This window comes from Callionymus lyra, chromosome 5 (assembly GCF_982586985.1).
Source record: "Callionymus lyra chromosome 5, fCalLyr1.hap1.1, whole genome shotgun sequence".
In the NCBI taxonomy this organism is placed as follows: Eukaryota; Metazoa; Chordata; class Actinopteri; order Syngnathiformes; family Callionymidae; genus Callionymus; species Callionymus lyra.
The window spans coordinates 11,177,817-11,197,175 of record NC_141822.1 but is presented as its reverse complement, the minus strand read 5'-3'; the positions used below and the strand labels follow the sequence as shown (position 1 = coordinate 11,197,175).

At 44.5% G+C, this 19,359-nt stretch overlaps 1 protein-coding gene across 4 annotated transcripts; it reads right to left on the bottom strand.

Moving 5' to 3' along the window:
- Nucleotides 1-833: 833 nt before the first annotated feature.
- apc (APC regulator of WNT signaling pathway) lies at nt 834-18,431 on the bottom strand. 4 transcript variants are annotated; one of them, XM_087790791.1, is made up of 17 exons: nt 18,242-18,431; nt 14,487-14,626; nt 13,580-13,735; nt 12,076-12,145; nt 11,270-11,483; nt 11,067-11,175; nt 10,015-10,128; nt 9,149-9,211; nt 8,876-9,010; nt 8,579-8,756; nt 8,303-8,503; nt 8,143-8,238; nt 7,064-7,203; nt 6,919-6,996; nt 6,736-6,852; nt 6,456-6,670; nt 834-5,976 (listed from the first exon to the last, which is right to left on the bottom strand). In XM_087790791.1, exons 3-17 carry the CDS (start codon nt 13,712-13,714, stop codon nt 1,077-1,079), a joined length of 6,765 nt encoding a protein of 2,254 aa, XP_087646917.1. In that variant the 5' UTR covers nt 13,715-13,735; nt 14,487-14,626; nt 18,242-18,431; the 3' UTR covers nt 834-1,076. The 4 variants fall into 4 exon arrangements, with proteins under 4 accessions (XP_087646917.1, XP_087646918.1, XP_087646916.1 ...); XM_087790792.1 differs by lacking the exon at nt 14,487-14,626; XM_087790790.1 differs by lacking the exon at nt 18,242-18,431 and having other exon boundaries at nt 14,487-18,217.
- Between the last annotated feature and the right edge of the window lie 928 nt (nt 18,432-19,359).

Below are 19,359 nucleotides of genomic sequence, written 5' to 3'. Positions count from 1 at the left end.
TTTTTACTCCTGGAAGCTTATGAACTTCATTAGATTAAATAAAGGACTAAATTAATGAAATTCATTAACTCTGGCGATGACCAAAGCTCTCCTGAGGTTCTCTCAAGTGCGCCACCTCCTGCCTTTTTAGATACTTCGATCGAAATTGTGAATTTACCTACCGAGAAAAATATAAGTATCCATCTATCTATCCCCAGGAGGAGAAATGATTTTGTCCAGCAGTAAAAATCCGTCCATCCAAACATAACTGTATTAACAATCGAAAAAATATATACAAACAAATGTACAAAAACATATTAAAAGACAAAGAAATAAATTAAAAGCTCATGTCAAGAATTAGGGAGAGATCTGTTGTCCTTACTGTCCATTTTTAAAATCTCGTTTTAAAAAACACTTTTATTCCCTGGCTTTTAACACAGCACGAGACTGAATTGTTTTAAGTGCTTTTTACTTGTTTTATTTGATATTGTTTTTACCTTTGTGTGTTTTAACTACGCTTTCTTTTATGTCACTGTACAGCACTTTGTAACGACTGTTGTTTTTAAAGCTCTTTATAAATAAAGTTGAGTTGAGTTGTGGCATCTTATGGCAGAAGTATTTAAAATATATTCCTATAAATATATAATATATCCTGCGTTGCTCGTGGGCGCCAGTGACTTACAACTCAAATTGGTTTCTAGAGGTGGCGCTGGACCAGGTATATCTCAGACAAGATCAACACCAGACGTGATGGAAGGGCTATTATTGGATGTTTGTTATTCAGAAACGACTCAAAAACTGTTTTTATACAGTATTTAGTGTACAGTATAGCATTTCCCATTGAAAAGATGTACAGTCGACACTTATTTAAGATCAAATGTCTGCCTTTATTGTTTGACTTTTGACCTCCAGCAGCAAAAATAAAAAGAGTGAAAAATAAGTTAACAGTGTTTTATCAGAATCATCACAGCATCACTTAATGTTACCGTGGCAACTGTCATTGTTGGGGAGGGCATGCAGAGACAGGGGTCAGAGCTAAGCGCTACACAATCGATACAAAAACATTAAGTCTCATCTGGGTGGTATTTACAGGACCATCACACGGACGTGACGATGTAGGAGCCCCGCTCGCCGCCGCCATCTCCCCCTGGTTTTTGATCGCGCTTCTTCGTGACGGGGGTGGGAATGAGCGACGGGCGGCTGGGCGTGGTGGACGACGCGGCGGCTGGAGCGGCGACGCCGACGGGAGGGGAGGCCTCGGGTCCGGTCTTCCGGGGGCTGGGCGTATAGTTGAAGGGACTCACGCGGGCTGCCACGGTTACGTTGCGCGGCGCCTGCGGGGGGCGCTGTTGCTGCAGGCGCTCCGGGGGAGCCGGTTTGTCCAGACTCTCGCAGCTTCGTCTGAGGTTCAGGTTGGACGAGGAAGTGGAGGAGGTGGGGGAGGGGATCTTGCAGGAGGTGGGGCTGTCGATTACCGGTGGAGCGATGGTGGCCGACGGGGACTGGATGGAGCAGGAAGACGCAGAGCGAGGGTTGTTGACAGGACAGTCTTCTAGACGCACCCACACGTCCTCGGAGCTTCTTCCCGCCTCCATGCCACCCTTTGTCTTCTTCCAGGTGCCTTTGGACCTTCCCATGGAATCCTCCTCACTTCGCCCCTTCTCACTGGACTCAGAAGACGCCGAGAGCACAGAGGAAGAACTTCCTGTTCTCTTCCACGTCCCTACACGTGGTAACGAAGTCGAGTGTTTGCCGTTGTTTCCGCCGCTGCTGTTTTCCCGCTTCCACGTGCCGGTACGACTAAAGCGGGACGCAGCCTCCTGTGGGCGCGAAGGGCTTTCAGACTGGGACCGGTTGACTTGCGGTTTACTGGTCATCACCGGGAGAGATGTGTCCGGACTGGATAGTGGTTCTGGTACTGGTGTGGATCCCGTCGAGTCCTCCAGCTTCCTTTTTAACGTCGGGCTCGGTGTCTCCTTAATAAAGGTGGACTGACGAGTAAGTGTCGGCTTCTCAGGCTCCGCCTTCGGCTTTTTTGGTGGTGTAGCGATCTTAGACGTGGACTCGCTGCGAGCCAGACCCACAGCTGAGCTCCTCTGGTTCTGTTTATTGGTTCTCACGGATGATGACGACGAGCCACTTCCTGGAGATGCTGAACGTGGGAGTTGGGACAACTTTCCACCCTTTTGGTAGGTTGTAGTAGAGCGGGAGGGAGTAGACTCCCTGGAAGACCCGCCCCCTCCATCACTGCTTCCTGGTGCTTTGGGGCCAGCCGACGGCCTCGGTTTGCTCCGACCCCTGGCTGCAGATTCTCCTCTAGGCTTGCCAGTGATAAGACTTCTGTACACCTTTTTCCCACCGCGGAGAGCTTTGGACTCCTCGTCCTCTTCTTCCTCCTTTTTCTTTCGCATTTCCACCGTGCTGCGCTCTGAAGGCTTCAAGATTTTGGCTCCTTTCTTGGGGCCCTCCTCTTTCTTCTCGCCTTCTTCGGCCGCCTGACCAGCATGTGGGAGGCGAAAGGGAGAGCCAACTGACATGAGCGACAGCACGGAGTCGGAGTCCGAGGAGGGCTGCCGGGAAAGTGAGCAGGCAGTGGCGGCGTGAAGGCTGCTGACGATAGAGTTCGCTCCCTCCTGGATCGCCTTCCAATCGAACGACTCGGAGTCCGGGGAGGTCGGGCTCGTCGTGTCCTCCAGGAGTTCCTCTTCGGCAAGAATATCATCTGCGGCGGTCAGCATCATCGGCTCAGGGTAACATAAGGACACGTTTGGCGAGGCAGACACAGCGGGAGGAGGCGCAGTAGGAGACGGGAAAGACACGGGTTGGGACTCGGACACAGGAGGAGGAGGAGGAGCTGGGGCCTTAACAACAGCTGTAGCATTTGCGGGACCACTATGTGTAGCGGGTGCAGGATGAGGCGTAGGGACTGAAGAGTGTGAGGCTGCCTTTTTTTTCTTCTTGGGCATAGCAGAGCTGATGCACTCCTGCAAGAGGTCGTCTTCGGAGTCGATGCTCAGCGAGCTCAGGGAGGAGTTCCTCGAGAAGCAAACAGGGGTGTCCTCAACGTGAAAAGCCTTCGGAGCATAGACTCCAGCAGCGCGGTGTTTGGGCTCCAACTGGGTTGGTGGGACCATTTTCTTCTCCGGGTCCTCCACCTGGACTTCCGACTTATGTGGAGGTGAAGCAAACTCCTTGTTATTGTTTTCCTGGTCAATATCGCTCAGTGAGCTGAGAGAGGAGTTTCTGGAGAAGCAAACAGGAGTGTCTTCGATGGCAAACTTCTGCTGCTCATCAGCGGGGGGTTGGTTACCGGTGTGCTTGGTCCGCGGTGAGACGGCTGCTAACTGCTGCTTCCTCTTCCTGTCCTCTTTAATCTTCTTTTCCTCCTCGTCCCGGACCGCGCCGCGACCTTCACAAGCCTCGTCTTCGTCAAAGTCCAATGAGCTGAGGGAGTCGTTGCGAGAGAAGCAGCAGGGGGTCCCCTCGATGGGAGTGTAGTGATGTGGGGAGTCGAATGCAAAACCCGGTTTGATTTTTCCCGCACCGCTGTAGCCTGGCCGCTGGGGCATGGGCTTGACCGGGGAGGTCGGCTTCTTCCTCTGTGGACCTAACTGGGGAGGGACCAGAGGGGGGAGAGAAGGTGGAGGGAGAGGGGGTTGCAGGACGTCATCAACCGATCTGATTTGTTTCCGTGGTTTCGGTTTTGGCATCGCGGCGCTGATGCACTCGGCCAGAATATCGTCACCATTCTCTCCCTCCGGGTTCCCCACCTGTCCCCTCTGGGTGGCGCTCAATGTTGGGGGAGCAGCTGAAGAACCAATCGCCATCTCATTGGGCGGAGACTCGATGGTGAGGTCGCTGAGGGAAGTTGCGGTAGAAAAGTTAAGTGGCGTATCTTCCACACAGTACACTAGTGGGGTCTCTTCATGAAGTTGAGCCTCCTTCCTGCTCTGGGGTTGAGTTCGGCTCTGCGGTGGAAATAACTTATATACTGGAAGCTGACTTGGTTTACGTGGCACCCCCTGCTGCGGCTTCTTGTGTTTCTGCGACGACTTGGGCATGGCCATATTGATACACGCCTCCAGGATCTCGATGTCATCGTCATCATCAGAATCATCCAGTAATTCTTTGTTCAAGACATCCTTCCTTGCGTCGGCTGCACTTTCTTCCACATTCTTATTCTCGGTGTTGATGAAAGGTTCATCCATTGTGATTGCACTTAAACTGGAGGCTCTAGAGAAGCCGTGGGGTGTACTCTCTGTGGCAAAATGTAAGATTATATCGGCGCTGCTCTCTTCCTCCCGCCGCTGCTCCTCCACCTTCTCTGGCTTCTCCTCACTCATCTTGTTCTCGGGCGGCGGCAGGGGAGGCGTTTTAGCTCGACTTGGTGGCATCGTTTGACCGGGGCTGTCCGGGAGGTCGCTTGGACTGACCACCCCGCTCGGCTCGCCGCTGCAGGGCTCGCTGGAGCGGACGGAGGAGGCGATGGAAGACGTGCTGAAGCTGTCCAGAGAGCTCACGGAGGTGCAGCGACTGAACATCAGGGGTGTCTCCTGAGCGTAAGGCTGCTCTGGTGGGCTCTTTGGGGTGCGACTGCCAGACGTGGTAACGTGATGGTGATGGTGAGTGTGGCCGTGATGGTGGTGAGTTCGTCGACCTCGTGTTGATTGGGCGGCTGTAGTGGTTTGAATTTCCACCTCCTTTTGCTCCCGGGAGTCTTTCTCGGTGACGGGAAGGGTGGGGTAGTCGTTCGCTCCTCGATTCTGTGCGGCACCTCTCCTTTTTCGGCCGATGGCTTCCTCCTCCTCGGATGAAGAAAGTGATGACAGTGAACTTCCTCTGGAGAAACATATGGGAGTGTCTTCCACACAGTAAGTCTGAGTCGACTCCTGGTTGCTCTTTGGCATTCCCCGGTTAGCCGGTGCAGTGGCGGGACGGGACTTGCTGGCGGACGAGGGTGCTGGTGAAGCAAAAGTTGGGGTTGTGCTTTCTTCGGGTTTGAACAGGGGTTTGTGACCGGTGTCATACTTAAGGCTGTAGTCAATGGGCTGCTCAGGGTGAGCTTCAGTCACGTAGGCTGTCGTTGCCGTGGCAGCGTAGCGAGATTGGGGTCCACTGGCCATGTGACTTGTAGCTGTGTCGCCCCCTCCATTTCTGAGCCTCAATCGGACATCCTGCTCATCCTCCTCATCGCGGTGACTTGGACTCTGTCTTCCAGAATTGAGCTGTTCGTCAGAATACTTGAGGCTGTAGTTGATCGGGGTGTCCAGCTCTGCCCCGTCATCGTCGGCCATGTGGTTGGCACTGCGGATCTTGTGTGCGAGGTCAGCGGGGTACTTTCTGTAGACACAACAGCGACTCTCTTCTGGCGAGTACAGGGGTTCAGTGGATGGTTTGTTTTTGCCCCGATTCCCGTAGCCGTCCGCACTAGTCACACTGTTCAGGCTGTCGCTGGACGCCCGCACACTTGGCCGTGCATAAGCCACGGCTTGTTCGCTTCGCTTTGGCGCTTCTGTATGTTTGGGGCTTGAAAGCACAGGTGTGTTTGTGTAGGAGCGAGTGGCGTTCATTCCGCTGCTGGTGCAGCCCCGCCCCTTTCTGCCAGCAGCCTTGGGGCTCAGGTTGTCGATGTTGTCAAAGGTCTCGGACAGCTGCTGCGCGTCCAACTCCTCGATCAGAGCCTTCTGTTTACGGGCGTGAAGAGATGGCGCTCCGACTCCAGGTGACACCACGTTGGCATCCTTGTAGCGAGCCGGTCGATTAGCCATGAGGTTACGTAAGGCGGCAGCACTGCCCATGGCAATCATCTTGTGGCGAGAGTGGATTAAATTGCGCAGCATTCCCACTGCACCCAATTCCCACAAGGCTTCTTGGTCCTTGGCATCACGTGCGGACAGATTCCAGAGAGTTCCACAGGCGTTGGACACGATGGTTAGACTGTGAGACTTCAGGTGCTGCAGCAGTGTGGGCAGACAGCCATGTTCCCGCAGGATCTGCCTGTAAAACAATTAATAAAATAACATTTAGAGACATTGTTAGGAATACTTCAGTATTATGGAAGTCAATTTGTACAATCAGCTTATTAAATGGCTGAATTTAACATTTTATGTTTTTTAAAAATGTTGTTTTTGCTTATTAAATTATGTTTTCTTTAATAACTGAATCAATAATTTATACACTGAAAGATTGAATTTGCTTTGAATATTTTACAACCGTTCTTTTTTTAAACACATAGAATTTTATATTCAAATAATTCAAATATATATATCTTTTACTCAATTGTACAAAAAAACAATGATTCAACTAATCAATATACAAGTTATTGAATTAAATTATTTAAAAAAAATTAAAAAACATTGGTGCTTCCATTTATATATTTAGCATTTAAACCTTCAATATATGTAATGTCATTTTTAAATATCCAATATTCTAATGTCACTGATATGCTTCCATACAGTATCAACATATTGCTTCACCTGTGTGCTTCGTTGGTGGCGATGAGACTGGAAACGTTGCGAAGTATTCCTCCACCGCTCTCTATGATGGCGAGAGTATTGGTGTGGCTGCGATGACTCAGTGTGGCCACCAGGAACGCCAGCGCTCCTTCCACCACACAGATGTCGGCCTTGTTCTCCGTGCAATGAGCCGACAGGTTCCAAAGTGCGCTCAGCACAGACTTCAGCGTCGACTCCTGACAGGCACAGTGAGTGAGAAGAAGCTCCTGCAAGAGCTCAGTTTCTGAATGTTCTTGTTTACCTTCTGGACCTCCAGAGCACAGCCCATGAGCGCCCCAACACTGCCGACCTCACGGAGAGTCTTCTTACTGTTCACGTCCGCCCGCCACGACAGGTTTCTGAGAACACTTGCAATGACCTGCCGATGACAAGATATTAGTCCAAGAAACAAGTCGAGTCCAGCGAGCAGTCCCACTCCAATCACCTGTTGAAGATCCTCACTCTCGGACTTTAGCTGGGCCACCATGGCTCGCATGCAGCCCTTCATGGAGCACAGCGTCGCCTGAAAAGGAACGCATGGTTGTCATGACCTCCATTCATCTAATGAGCGTTTGAAATCACTCGCTCACCTTGTTAGCCACGTCTCCGAAGGTGAGGTTTGTGAGTGCCATGCCCGAGTAGCGACGCAGCGTAATACTGTAGTGGTCACTGCTGAGTCCAAACATCTCACAGTCCACTTGGAGCAGCTCCGCCACTGCCTGTAGACCACCTGATCCAAAACCACAGGTCCCATGTTAGAGTCTCCTTCCATGCTGAAGATGACCTTTCTCACTTTTACCTGAATATCAATCTTGTTCCTTCACAAAACTGTACATCTTTCCTTCTCTGAGTTAACACCCTGATGTGAAATCTATGTTTTCCCTCCCTTTGTGGAGTGTATAGCTCCCAGTATATCCTTGCATACAGAATGTAAAAGACTTTAATTTAACATTTCAAATGATAAAGCCTTCAATATTATTTTTATTTTTAAAATGTGTGTGTCATGAACATATCTGCTCTACTGTGGGAGCTTAACTACAGAGCCGATTCAATTTGTTCCACATATGTTCCACTCAGTTCAGAGGTAAAATCAAGGTCCAATTTAAGACTTTTTTTTTAATACAATTTCCAATTAAATTTAATACAATCAACCAAAATGGTCCAAAAAGTACCACATCAATTATTTATGCAAGCATGATTTTTAAAAGATTTTTGTACACAAAAAACATCCTTCCCCATACATACTGCCTGGTACTGCTTTCTATGATGAAGAACAAATGTAAGTTCGACGGTCATTTGAAGGTAAATGTTCCCATTGCTCAAAGCAAACGTGTGTTTACGAAGTTGCTCCATTAACTGCCTGGAGGTAGAACAGTAACAAGCATCTGCTGTTATTACTGCTATTGTGATTGCGCACCAATCTATGAATTATTCAAAATTCATAAATAAATAAACGTTACTGAATATTTTAAGATGTTCAACTGCCATGCAATATTACTTGCCATATGTTCATATGGACAACTTTGTCATTTAAGGCTTTATTTGTACATTCATGAATGCACGATATTCAATGCATTTGATGCAAGGACATGATGTTATCCAGATGCTCTCATCAGTTCCACCAGGTTGAGGGATTAAAGCTAGCATCTATCCAGTCACTCGGTCTCACCCAGCTCGTTCATGGCGTGTCGGTGCTCCTCATCAAAAGAAAGCTTCATCAGAACACAGACGGCAGGACAGATCTGGTGGTCCACCGGCGATGGCACTGCAACACGGGAGGGCTCACTTTAGTATCAAAGCACTGTGACTCTCTATTCGATGTCACTCACTAGGATTGTCCTCCTGGTCCACGCCACGCTCGTGGTTCTCCTGCCAGCTCCAGCAGGCCTCGCAGTAGTGGCGCACTTGTTCCAGCAGGTGGAGCACTCGGATTTCTCGCCTTCCCCTCTTGTCGTCAGGCTGACTGTGCACGATGTTGTGTAGAGCAGCGGAAGCTCGCGCTCGTGCTTCTTTGCTGCCACGAGAATTACCTGCAGACAGGAGAGGAAGTGGGGTGAGGCAAGTGGGAGGACGGAGTCTTCCATCCTGACCCAACGTGCGGTTACCTAGCAACAGCGAGTCCTTGTCGTTGCCGTGTAGCAGCTGGATGAGCAGCGGGAGACAGCCGGACTGACGCATGGCGATGCACGAGTCCTGTGAGCTGGACATGGCCAGCAAAGTGCGAGACATGTCATCCTTGTCGTGAGTCCCCAGCATGGACAGGAGACTGTACACCATCTCCACCTTGAGGGAGGGAGAAAGAACGCCTTCTGAGGACCGGCTTATAGAAAAAAAAATACTTGAAGCTCTTTCTGGTCCTGAGACTGCAGGTTTGAGTTCAAACAGAGCATAGCTGGGCTTACCTTGGTCCCCAGGTGGCTGGTGATCCTACGAGGTACTGAGTAGTTGCTCTCACTGGATGAATCAAGAATGCTGCTGGAAGCAGGAAGAGTGACACACAGTCCACTCCCTTCGCTTTGACCCTGAACCGTTTCCACCTGTCAGACAGAACCGCATTTAAAAACCAGGCCATGTCCATCTGCTGAGGAACAATCTTGTGTGTCCAGGTGTCAAAGAAGCGACAATCGAGACATATGCTCCTTGTCCACAAAGTGTTCTCTATCCACCTTCCTTACCTGCAGACGGGCCCCAATGTTCTGGATGTCTTTCTCGATCTGCTGTATCCGAGACACTCGAGTCTGAAATAGAAACATTAAAAAGGCAAATTAAGGACTTAACCATTGAAAGGCTATTTAAAAGGTTCATAAAAATAAAATGGCTACTATGTTGCACAACGTGATATCTAGAGACGCACCTTCATGACACACAGATCTGTGGGCTGAAGTAAACAAGTAGTTCTGCTTTTATGTCAGTGATGACATAACTTGTTCCTTTTCCCAAATTATCTCTTCTAAATAAATTCAGAAAAAAAGGAAACAACTGATCTGTCAATTATGGCAATCATTTGACTAACTGGGCAGTTTATGGAGTTCAGTGCGTCCTGCGTGTTCATTCCTGTTGTCACCAGTCCATAAACTTTAAGGACGCGGACAATGAAACGACATATTTTACAGTGTCTGAATATGCAACTCTTGCATCATTTCGTCTCTCACAACAATGCAGGGTGCTGGAGATTTATGGATGCCTGATAAAATTTATGGAAGCTTCATAAACTAAAGATATTGGGAAGTTTTGGGAAAAATTAAAAGTTTATAAGTTCACAAAGCTATTGGGAATGCTTGTTTACAATGTAAATTAATCTTCTGTATGATAATGTGTTAAGGAGTGTTTGAAGATAAGGAAGTACATTTTTTGTCAATTTCTTAATACCCTTTCAGTTATTTAGCTTTCATTTTCAACAGAAAGAAATTTGTGGACGTGAAAAGATAATTTAATACAAAACATTGATGCATAGTTTCAACCCAACCAGGGGCCGTGTTAGGATCAGATCAAAGAGGAGCTTTCAGAGTCTCGGGGTCAGTGCCAGGACAGTCCATCTCACCTGTGCTCTGCGCTCCATCTCCTGACATGATCCCAGTTGCTCCTCCATTGCTGAGCGGATCTGTCTCGCCTCAAACTCCAACTGACGCCGACTCATGTCAGTCTGCAGAGTGAACTGAAAGCAGAACATCGCATTGGTGAGAACCTGACAGCTGCAGAGAGTCCCGTCAATTGTCGTGTTTTGAGGTCTTTATAAAACATGAACACACCATGGACAAGTAGCCTCTTCTCATCAAGATGATGCACAAATATAAGTTCTACAGGATTTCGCCTGGATGTCAGTAGTCAGGGATTCAAAGTAGGTATGGCACTAGTCTTTTGCTTTTATTTGATAAAAACACCATTTCCTCAAGAGCACAAGTGCAATGATAACAATCAAAAGTCTGACTTTGACAACTTGGTGCAAGTTTGTTTTAACCAATCACCTTCTTAAACTGAGCACGAGGATAAAGTGACGATTTTTAGGTTAGGTAGAACTTTATTGATTGTTAAACTGATAACTTTGTCTGCGGATTTTCAAAATGACACCTAACATGGCCTACTGTTGTTAGCAGAAGAGAAACAATGTTTGTTTTTTGTCAATGTTGATTTAAAACCTGTACATTCAGTATGTTCATCTACCATGTTTGTTGTAACTATAACCAATCATGTTGTTGATTTTTTTATTTTGTCATTAAAGGGAGAATGTTTAAACAGCATCCATTTTTCCAATTGTGGTTTCTCTTCAGAGCAGATGTCCTTGATGTTGTTTTGTATGCTTTAAGAAATTCTTACTCTTTTTCTCTACTTTAACCATAGAATAGTTGAAAATAGTCAAGAGTCAATAAGCAGAATCAAAACAGGAATACGTCCCAGCTGAGGGTTTAGATAAAAAAGAGGTATAGTCTACTCATAGAGCTCTTGACCAACCCTAATGTACGATTGTATAAAAACACTTTACTGATGTAAAGGATGTAAATTAAATAAATAAAACAAAATAATGAATTAAAATGTTAACTTTGCACTCTTGTTCAACCAACGCATGTTGATGAACATGTTTGTGTGGTTGTTTACATTCTCATTAAGTGAAAGACTGTCGATCCTCTTGGTCAGGTTCTGGAGCTGTGCGTAGTACCAGCCCTTCTCCTTCTCCTCCTTCTCTAGTTCAGCCAACAAGAGTGAGCTGCAGCCACAGAGCAAAAGGAAAAAAGACTAGTTAGTAGGCTGTAGTTCGATGGATCAACAGATTTAGGGGAATTGCTAAAGAGTAACAGTACCGTTCCTTCTCCAGCTCCTCAAGGCAACGGTCATGTCCGACTTCTCGGCTCACTGACACAACTCCTCTTCTGGGCCCAGCAATGCCAGCTGAGCTGGAGGTTCCAGTGGCCCCTGCGGGTGTTCCCAGACCAGAAGAGGATGAGCTGGATGAAGATGATGCAGGCACAGGAGGTCTGGATCGGGATCTCAAAGCTGCAGGGTCCAGGCTCATGTCTGTGAAGAGAAGACACACTTAGCAACAGACGGTGAGAGATAGACAGGACCAGGAGGCGAGACAGTGCTTGATGGCAGCCCAGTGGTTGAGACTGAAGGAGGAAAGAGAGATTAACTATGGGGGGTCGGTCACAAACATGCTGAGAATAAGAGAATTTCTTATTGATCTCTGAGGTGAAGTTGTTGGACCAGGAGCTTTGCCTGACTGTAGTGAAGACATGGTCTTCTGTATTTCATCCTGGTGTACAGGTTCCTCAAACTTCCTGAAGCTCTTTGTCGACATCTTTGTCAGGCTGTTCAGACGTATCCTTCGTTGTTTCAAATTATAGATGAGTAAAGTTTAAAGTATAATCCTTAAAAAAAACTTGATATCATGAAAATACAAGAATTTTGCCTGATCATCTTCCTACATATAGAGCATTGTTTAGATTTGTTAATACACATGTTGTTTAAGTACAATTTCTTCTACACTTCCAACTGTTTCATTTGATTTAGATTTTTCTTTTGTCATTTCCTCTTTATGTTTCTACTTTAAATGTACTCTAATGTGCATGTAATCTTTCTCTTTACTTCAATATTTTGGGAAGAATACCTTTAAATCTCTCCTTTAATGGGTCTCCAGATTCCTCCTCCGCATTTCCCTGTAGCTGTTTCAATACTTCCTGAAAGAAAACAGTCATATTTTCTTCCTTTGTAACAACAGCTCACAGAAGCATTTCATGAAAGAGTGTACATACAACTACTAATAAAAGCAGTGTTTTATTGTCTAATTGGAGCATAATGTGTCATCAAGTACTGATGATGTATAATTATGATACATTCATTCATTCATTAGCTGAGAAAAAGACCCACATGTTGTAGGTCACCAACATGAATTGATTGCATTGGATGTGTATTGTGTCTGTAACCACATGAAAGTGTAGGTGTGTAGATGCATTCCATGGTTAGTCCATATATGAGCACAAATAAAACAAATGCAGGATGTCTGGATGTGATATCGGTTGCTTGCATCTGTTTAAAAGAAAAGCGTCTCATGACATCTACAGTCGTCATCAGTTGTGGTGTCTCGGTAAATAAACATGATTGTGCAGTCGTTCCTTGACTCTCATCCAAACCCCATTTTTGATTTTTAAACTGTTTTAACATCAAGAATGTTAATTGTGGAATTGTACCTAAAGTTTATGAGGTAAACTCAGCTCTCTGAGATGCAAACTCTGGCGCCCAATTCTCACATGCAAGGCAATGTTATATATAAAGCGAATTCACATGTTTACGGTTAATTTCCAGAGAGATATTTTCACAAAAGACTGAGCACATTGTCATTGTCAAATACAGTAAAGTGGGATTGACTATTGAGAAAGTCACAAGGAAGCCTCTACGTCTTCCTTAAAGCAAAGTGCTTATCAGCTGTCCTCTGTGAAATCTTCAACTCCATGCTTCAGACATGTGACAGTCTCGGTCAAGTAATCAAACATTCCAGAAAGAACTGGTCCAGATCCATCGGGTCTAGCAGTGTCATTGTGAGGTTTTTTTTTAATGCCCCAACCCATTTTTTTTTTCATAGCATCACTGATCCTTGCAACCCTTCTTGTTGACAGCACCTTGATCAAATTGTGTCCCCCTACAGGGCAGATCTTGAATGACCAGTAAAGTAAGAAGAGCCTGGAGCTCATCGCTTAAAAAAAGGGAGATTACTGCAGACTTGCAGAGAGCTTTAGCCACCACTAAATACAATGTAGTGGTAGATCTATTTCATTCCTTGAACAACACAGGAACTACTCTGTGAGAGCAAGATACTGAGATCAGCAAAACCTTCCCTTCATGAACATTTTTCTCCGTTGCACATCAACTTCTGGAATGCTGCTCAGAGTATCACTGAAGTATGTGCTTTTGTCCTTTCACACCATTTATTTCATTATCCCTTATGCTATTCAAGGTCAACTTCAACCAGGACAAAAGCAACTTCCATGACACAAGAGAGTAGTAGATTGTGGGTGTTTAAGTGCATATTCATTTATTTATTTTTTTTATAAAAAAAGATATATATCTGAACACATGAGCAGCAAAGATCTTCATGACTTGTGTGTGACACAGACCTTCATGTTAGATGCTTCGGTCTCCAGTTTAGTCAGGTGGTTCGAGTTGTCTTGCAGCTCCTGTCGCAGGTTTGAGTTTTCCATCTTCAGTACCTCCACCTGCCTCAATAGCTGATCGTAGGATGCTGCCGCCATAATGGAGAACACAGAACTGACCTGAAGAGACAGAGAGACATTGGTCTGAACAGCAATTCCTGGATCTGATCAGAGGCTCCTGACAGAAGCCACATCTGGACAGTCACAGCCTTTAGCTCGAGAGTGTTAAGTCCACCTCAGGGAATCACATGACAGTTAAGCTCCCTCTAACAAGTAGATGAGATGGATCAAAACATATGATGGACTTGACTATAGATTGAGAAACAGAACATGAACATCAGGATGGGAATTTAGATTGAAGACTAAAACCAGGACAGGGCTTTATGTCAGAGACCAGAAAGTGACCTGAAGCTAAATTTGATCTTAAACTGGAACTAGATAAAGAATCCCTTTTAGATCAGGGAAAAGACATGAATAAGGGCCTTGACCAAAATATAGGTCATCAACCAGAGCTATTAGAAAGACTCAAGACCAAGAACTGAACCAGGACTGGGCCCAAATACCGACAAAATAACCCTAGCACAAATGTCCTGCTGAATAACCATCGTCAGAACTAGAATTCGGAACCGAACCCCCCTCGCCATCATTTCCTTCCTTACTCCATCATCTCATCCTCCCTCCCCTCCCCCCTTCATCCCAACAGATAACAGAACGACAGACAATAGCAAAAACCAGCCAGACCCCCTGTCCCTCCGTCCCCTTCTGGCTAATCCTCCTGGTACATACAGACTCCTCCTGAGAAGCCACACAGAGGTGTGAGGAGGAGCAGGAGGCCAGTAGAGGAATAGAAAGAGAGAAAATGGAGGCTCACCCCATCGCTGTCTCCTCCATCAGCTCCTCTCTGAATCTGACTGATCAGCTGACCAGCAACAGCCAATCACAGCACAGAGAGAAGTGCTGGAGGGAGGGGTCACCCCTCCTTCTCCCAGGATGCACTGGTGATACTGCAGGCTGACACACACACGCACCCATGCACCACACACACACACACACACAGTGGCATTACAAGCTAGAGAACCAGTTTAGTCAAGGTCCTTCACATTCAAATCCCAATTATGTTTTGGGTCCTAAACTATTTTTTTTTACACACTCATTTGATAGAGTTGCCGCTCTGACTCTCAGTCACATGGACGATTTCATGTCTGAACTACAATTGTGACTTGACTCATTAGTTTGTAGGTGTGAAATTCTTAACACAAGTCTTATTCACTTTACAAATTTCTGTTGGATGCACATAGAGCTCCAATAAGATTTGAGCAAGATATAAAAACAGGCACAATCCACTTCAAAACATAACAGCAGTTGAACCACCAAACGTCTCCATCACTGCCCATGCTATACAAGCCTTCTGGGCAAATCTAATTATTTTGACAAAATATCTCATATATGCGTGGTCGTAGACCATTCTAAAATAAGTAGACCATGTTTAGATGTCCTAAAAAAAAGAATACGTGATAGAGTAGGGCTGTCAGAAAAACCAATACACGCTAAAAATATAACAATAGAAGTTCTTGCTAGAACCGACTATGGCAGTATAAAATGGCTACAATGGCTTAGGCTATTTCGAGTAAAAACACAACAACTAGCCCTATTGGTAAACCACCCATTCGAGGTCACATTTGAAACTATATTGGGGTTGAGGCGGATGAATGTGGAGTAATTATTAACCCTTAAAACCTGTCCTGCAAGCGGTATCTTCGAGGTTTCGGAACAAAAAAAGTAAACACTTCAAACATCACTAAACTAACAACACTCACTACAGACGTTTCTAATGCTTGACATTATGTTAATGCAATGTGACGATACAGTTGTGTAATGTAACATTATGAGATGCTTTCTGAACGTTGCCAAGTTTATGTCATTTGAAATGAAAAAAACGTTTAGCTTTTCCTTCACAGTATCAGTTGAATGACACCAACTAGAAGCCCAGACTGCAGCTAAGAGTCACAGAAAGTATTTAAAGTCAAAGATAAAATATATGTTCTTTTCTTTTTTTTACTATTCTTGAATGCTGCACTGCCACTGTTACTTTGAATGTAAATAATAATAGTTGAAGGTTTTGTTATCCATTTGCACATTTAATGAGATGACAATTGTTTTATTATACATAAAGGCTGCTCAACAATGTTTGCATGTATAATAGTTGTTGATTTTGTTTATTTGTGCTATAAGGAAAAAAACATTACCATCAACACTCTTTCAATGTGAAAGTATTGATTGTTGGTTTTGTTATTTAATAAAATGGTATCAACTACTGACATTTTGGTATCGTGATAACCCTATGATTGAGTTCAGCTTTCAAGACTTGATATTTAATGTAATCACACATTTGAAACATTTCTTTACCAAGAATGACATTACTATCATTATATTAGATGGCACAGACTATGAAATTACTACATTTAATCCTGAAGTATATCATATGATTAATTTCACATCAGATGAAACAAATCTTAGTTTGTCCTCATTCTCAACTAATCCAAGTAAGTTGCTCGGAGCTAGTTTTTCCGTATTCGCACTTGTATTTATCAAGTCAATAAGACTGAGCTGGAAACCTTACATTGACATTCGCACTGTAAAACACACAGAAAATTGTCTAATTAATTGTGCAGTGACTCACAAACTGGTCTGTGTGATTTCCATTTTTGAGGTATGCGTCAATTGTTCACACAATAGCAGCTGATTAGGGCAGGAAGGAAGCCTTGACCAGGAAGGAGGCTGTCAGACTTGGGTAGTACTGTATAAATGTCAGCTACTGCAGAGACTATGACGCTCTAAGCCTATGTAGGCCTTTCACTCGTCTTAAAACACTCAAAAGGCAGTTTCACTAACTACTGAAAATCAGGACTGCAGCGTGTTCGTGGTACTGGGATAATGATGGAACATTGAAACTTTAGCCTGAAGCTTGGAGCTCACTCTCTCCTTTAGGCCGATTTCACAAAAAAAGGAGCATGTACGGCCCAAAGTCCCACTCCATCTGTATGCATGCGATCCACAAAGAAGAAACCATTCTCTGCCAAACACTCACTGATAAGGCTCATGAAGTCTGTGTTAATATCTGCAAGTTGTTTTGGGGCGTTGGTTTAAACACATATTAGACAATTTAACTCTGCAATTCTTGCTCCAATGGTTGTTTTGCAATATTACGTCACAGGGATTAAATAAGATGCATCTTGCCTCGGGCAAATCATACCGACCCTGGTTAACCCTGGACTACTTTGTAGGGGTGTGTATTGACAAGAAGCTGGCGATACCATACATATCCTGTACGGGTAAAGATGTGATATAATGTGATACTGTAGGAACAAGGATATATTTGTAGTATTGTCGGGTACTTGACTCTGGTTTTGCAGAATTGACTAATAACATGACTCTTGACGAAGATGTTTTGAACCCAAAATATCTCCAAACATAAGCTTTAAAAGTAGCCTGTATCCTCTTTTCCTCAGTCAACACTGTGACATCAATGGATTTCATTCTTCCATCAGACGCAGAGGATGTAAGGGCTGCTGCCATCGGAAGTTTAATTGCAACACAAAAGTAAACAAACGCCTGGAAAATTTGCAAGTTAATTGTAAATAAAAAATAAAAAATTGATGAGAAAACAAACATATATCAATACAGTACTTTTGAATAACTATATTGTATCTTTAGGAAGAATATTGCAATATTAAACTTATCAATCTATACGTTATACTATTGTAATTGGTCCCACCATTACTCAAAGACTGGGTAGTTCTGAACAGTCCCTGAATGTTCCTCCAGTGTTAAAGTGGCTAATGTGGTACTCTAATATCTAAAAGGATCGATAAAGTTATATACAATCTAATCTTATATAGGCAGGAGTTATACACTATCAGCCACAGAACAGCTGCCTTTGTGCGTGGTTCTGTGTTTCTATTGCTTATTCTTTCTCTTTTTTATTCTGCACTGCCACCACAAAAAAAAACCTATGTTCTGTTTACACTGAGTTTGTGTTTCTGAAACATGTATGTCTGCTCATGGTCAAATGTCACATAACCCTCACAACTAAAAACCAATGTTTTCATACTGTGACATGGAAATGGGGAGTACAGTGCTACATATATATCACATGTAACAGGTAAAGTTGAACCAACAAAACGTCTCCATCACTGCCTATGCTATACATAACACCCCCATTCAGGACAATTGAGGGCTTCCTGTCCGCGTATAAACACTCGTGTTTCTCACGTTTGCAGAGGAAGTCCAAAAGATTTTACCCCTGGAGTCAAATCTCGCTTCAGTACAACGGTAATGCTGATGTTAAAGAGAAAACAGATAAGAAAATGTCTCCATGCAAAAGGTTGGTTTAAAGCCTCTGTAGAGAAGTCACTAGAAAAGTCTTAGAGCTCATATCGAGACAATAGCAGAGGCAGCAGCAACGAAGCTTGGAAATAGCACTAAACGGGGAACTTCATCGTTAATCTTGGAATAGGTATTATTTTTAAACATGCACAGAAAAGCAGTGTCACTTCTGTCGGGCCCCGAGTTGAACCAGCACAGTGACCACAACAAACAGCTAGCAAGAAGCTAGCGTTAGCTTACCTCAACGTTGTGGAGAAAAAGTTCCTTTTATCCGTCAGAGAGTCCCGCGAACATCTCGGAACCACCTCCCGATAACCCAGGATTACCGTAAAACCATGGAACCAGTCGTTGCAACTGTCGTGGTGGCGGGAAAGATAGAAAAAAACGAGTTTTACAAGTCCAGAACTTTATTTTGTTCTTCGTCCGCCATCTTACATTCGCTCTGTCTGCTCCCCCCGCCCCCTTCCGTTTCTCCTCAGATCCTCTGGTCCCTCCTGTCTCTTCCTTCCTCAGGCTCTCCTCCTCATCCTTCTCTCTGCCCTCCATCTTTTCAGATAACCACTTTCAATAATTAAATTTAATGCTGTGGAAGAAGCATTTTAAAGCATGTATCTGATACAAGTCAAGTAAGAAAAAAGGAAAAAAAGGAGTGGATACGCTGAGACAGCTAAACACATTCACTAATGTTTCAAACCGTCTCATATATTTATTTGTGTTGTAAATATTATCTGGCACTTGCGCTTCTGGTTAGATGCTAAACTTCCTTCTGTTGCGTTGTTCTGAACAAGTGTAAGAGCGATGGAACATAGAATCTTGTGCCAATAGAGAGCCGAAAAATGGCTTGAAACTAAAATAATAACATTGACACAGAAAGATCATAGATGAAGTTGGTGACAGACAGATGTTGACATCATCCTCTGAACACTGTCATCAGTGAGCAGAGAAGCAGATGGAGCACGAATGCTCCTCCCATGATGCAAAATTAATAGACAGGGACTCATTCATTCCTCGTGCTATTAGGCTGTTTAATTCTGAGTTTGGGGGCAGGAGTGGAGTGAAAAGATTATTCTATTCTAGGTTAATCTTCGTTAATTTTCAATGATCTATGTTCCATATCTTTAGATTGTGTCATCTTCGATTTCTTTTTATTGCACTTTGTTCTTGTTTTATGAATCTATCCTCCAGAGGGATCAATAAAGTTTATCCATCGATCTATAAACCTCTCAAAGCAAGGGACTCAAGGACAGTCTGGTCTGATAGTTAAGGTATTTAGATAATCCCAGGGACTATTATAATTTATATTGCTTTGATTGTAGTTAAAATGGATCAGATTTATCAAATATAATCACACATTGTTT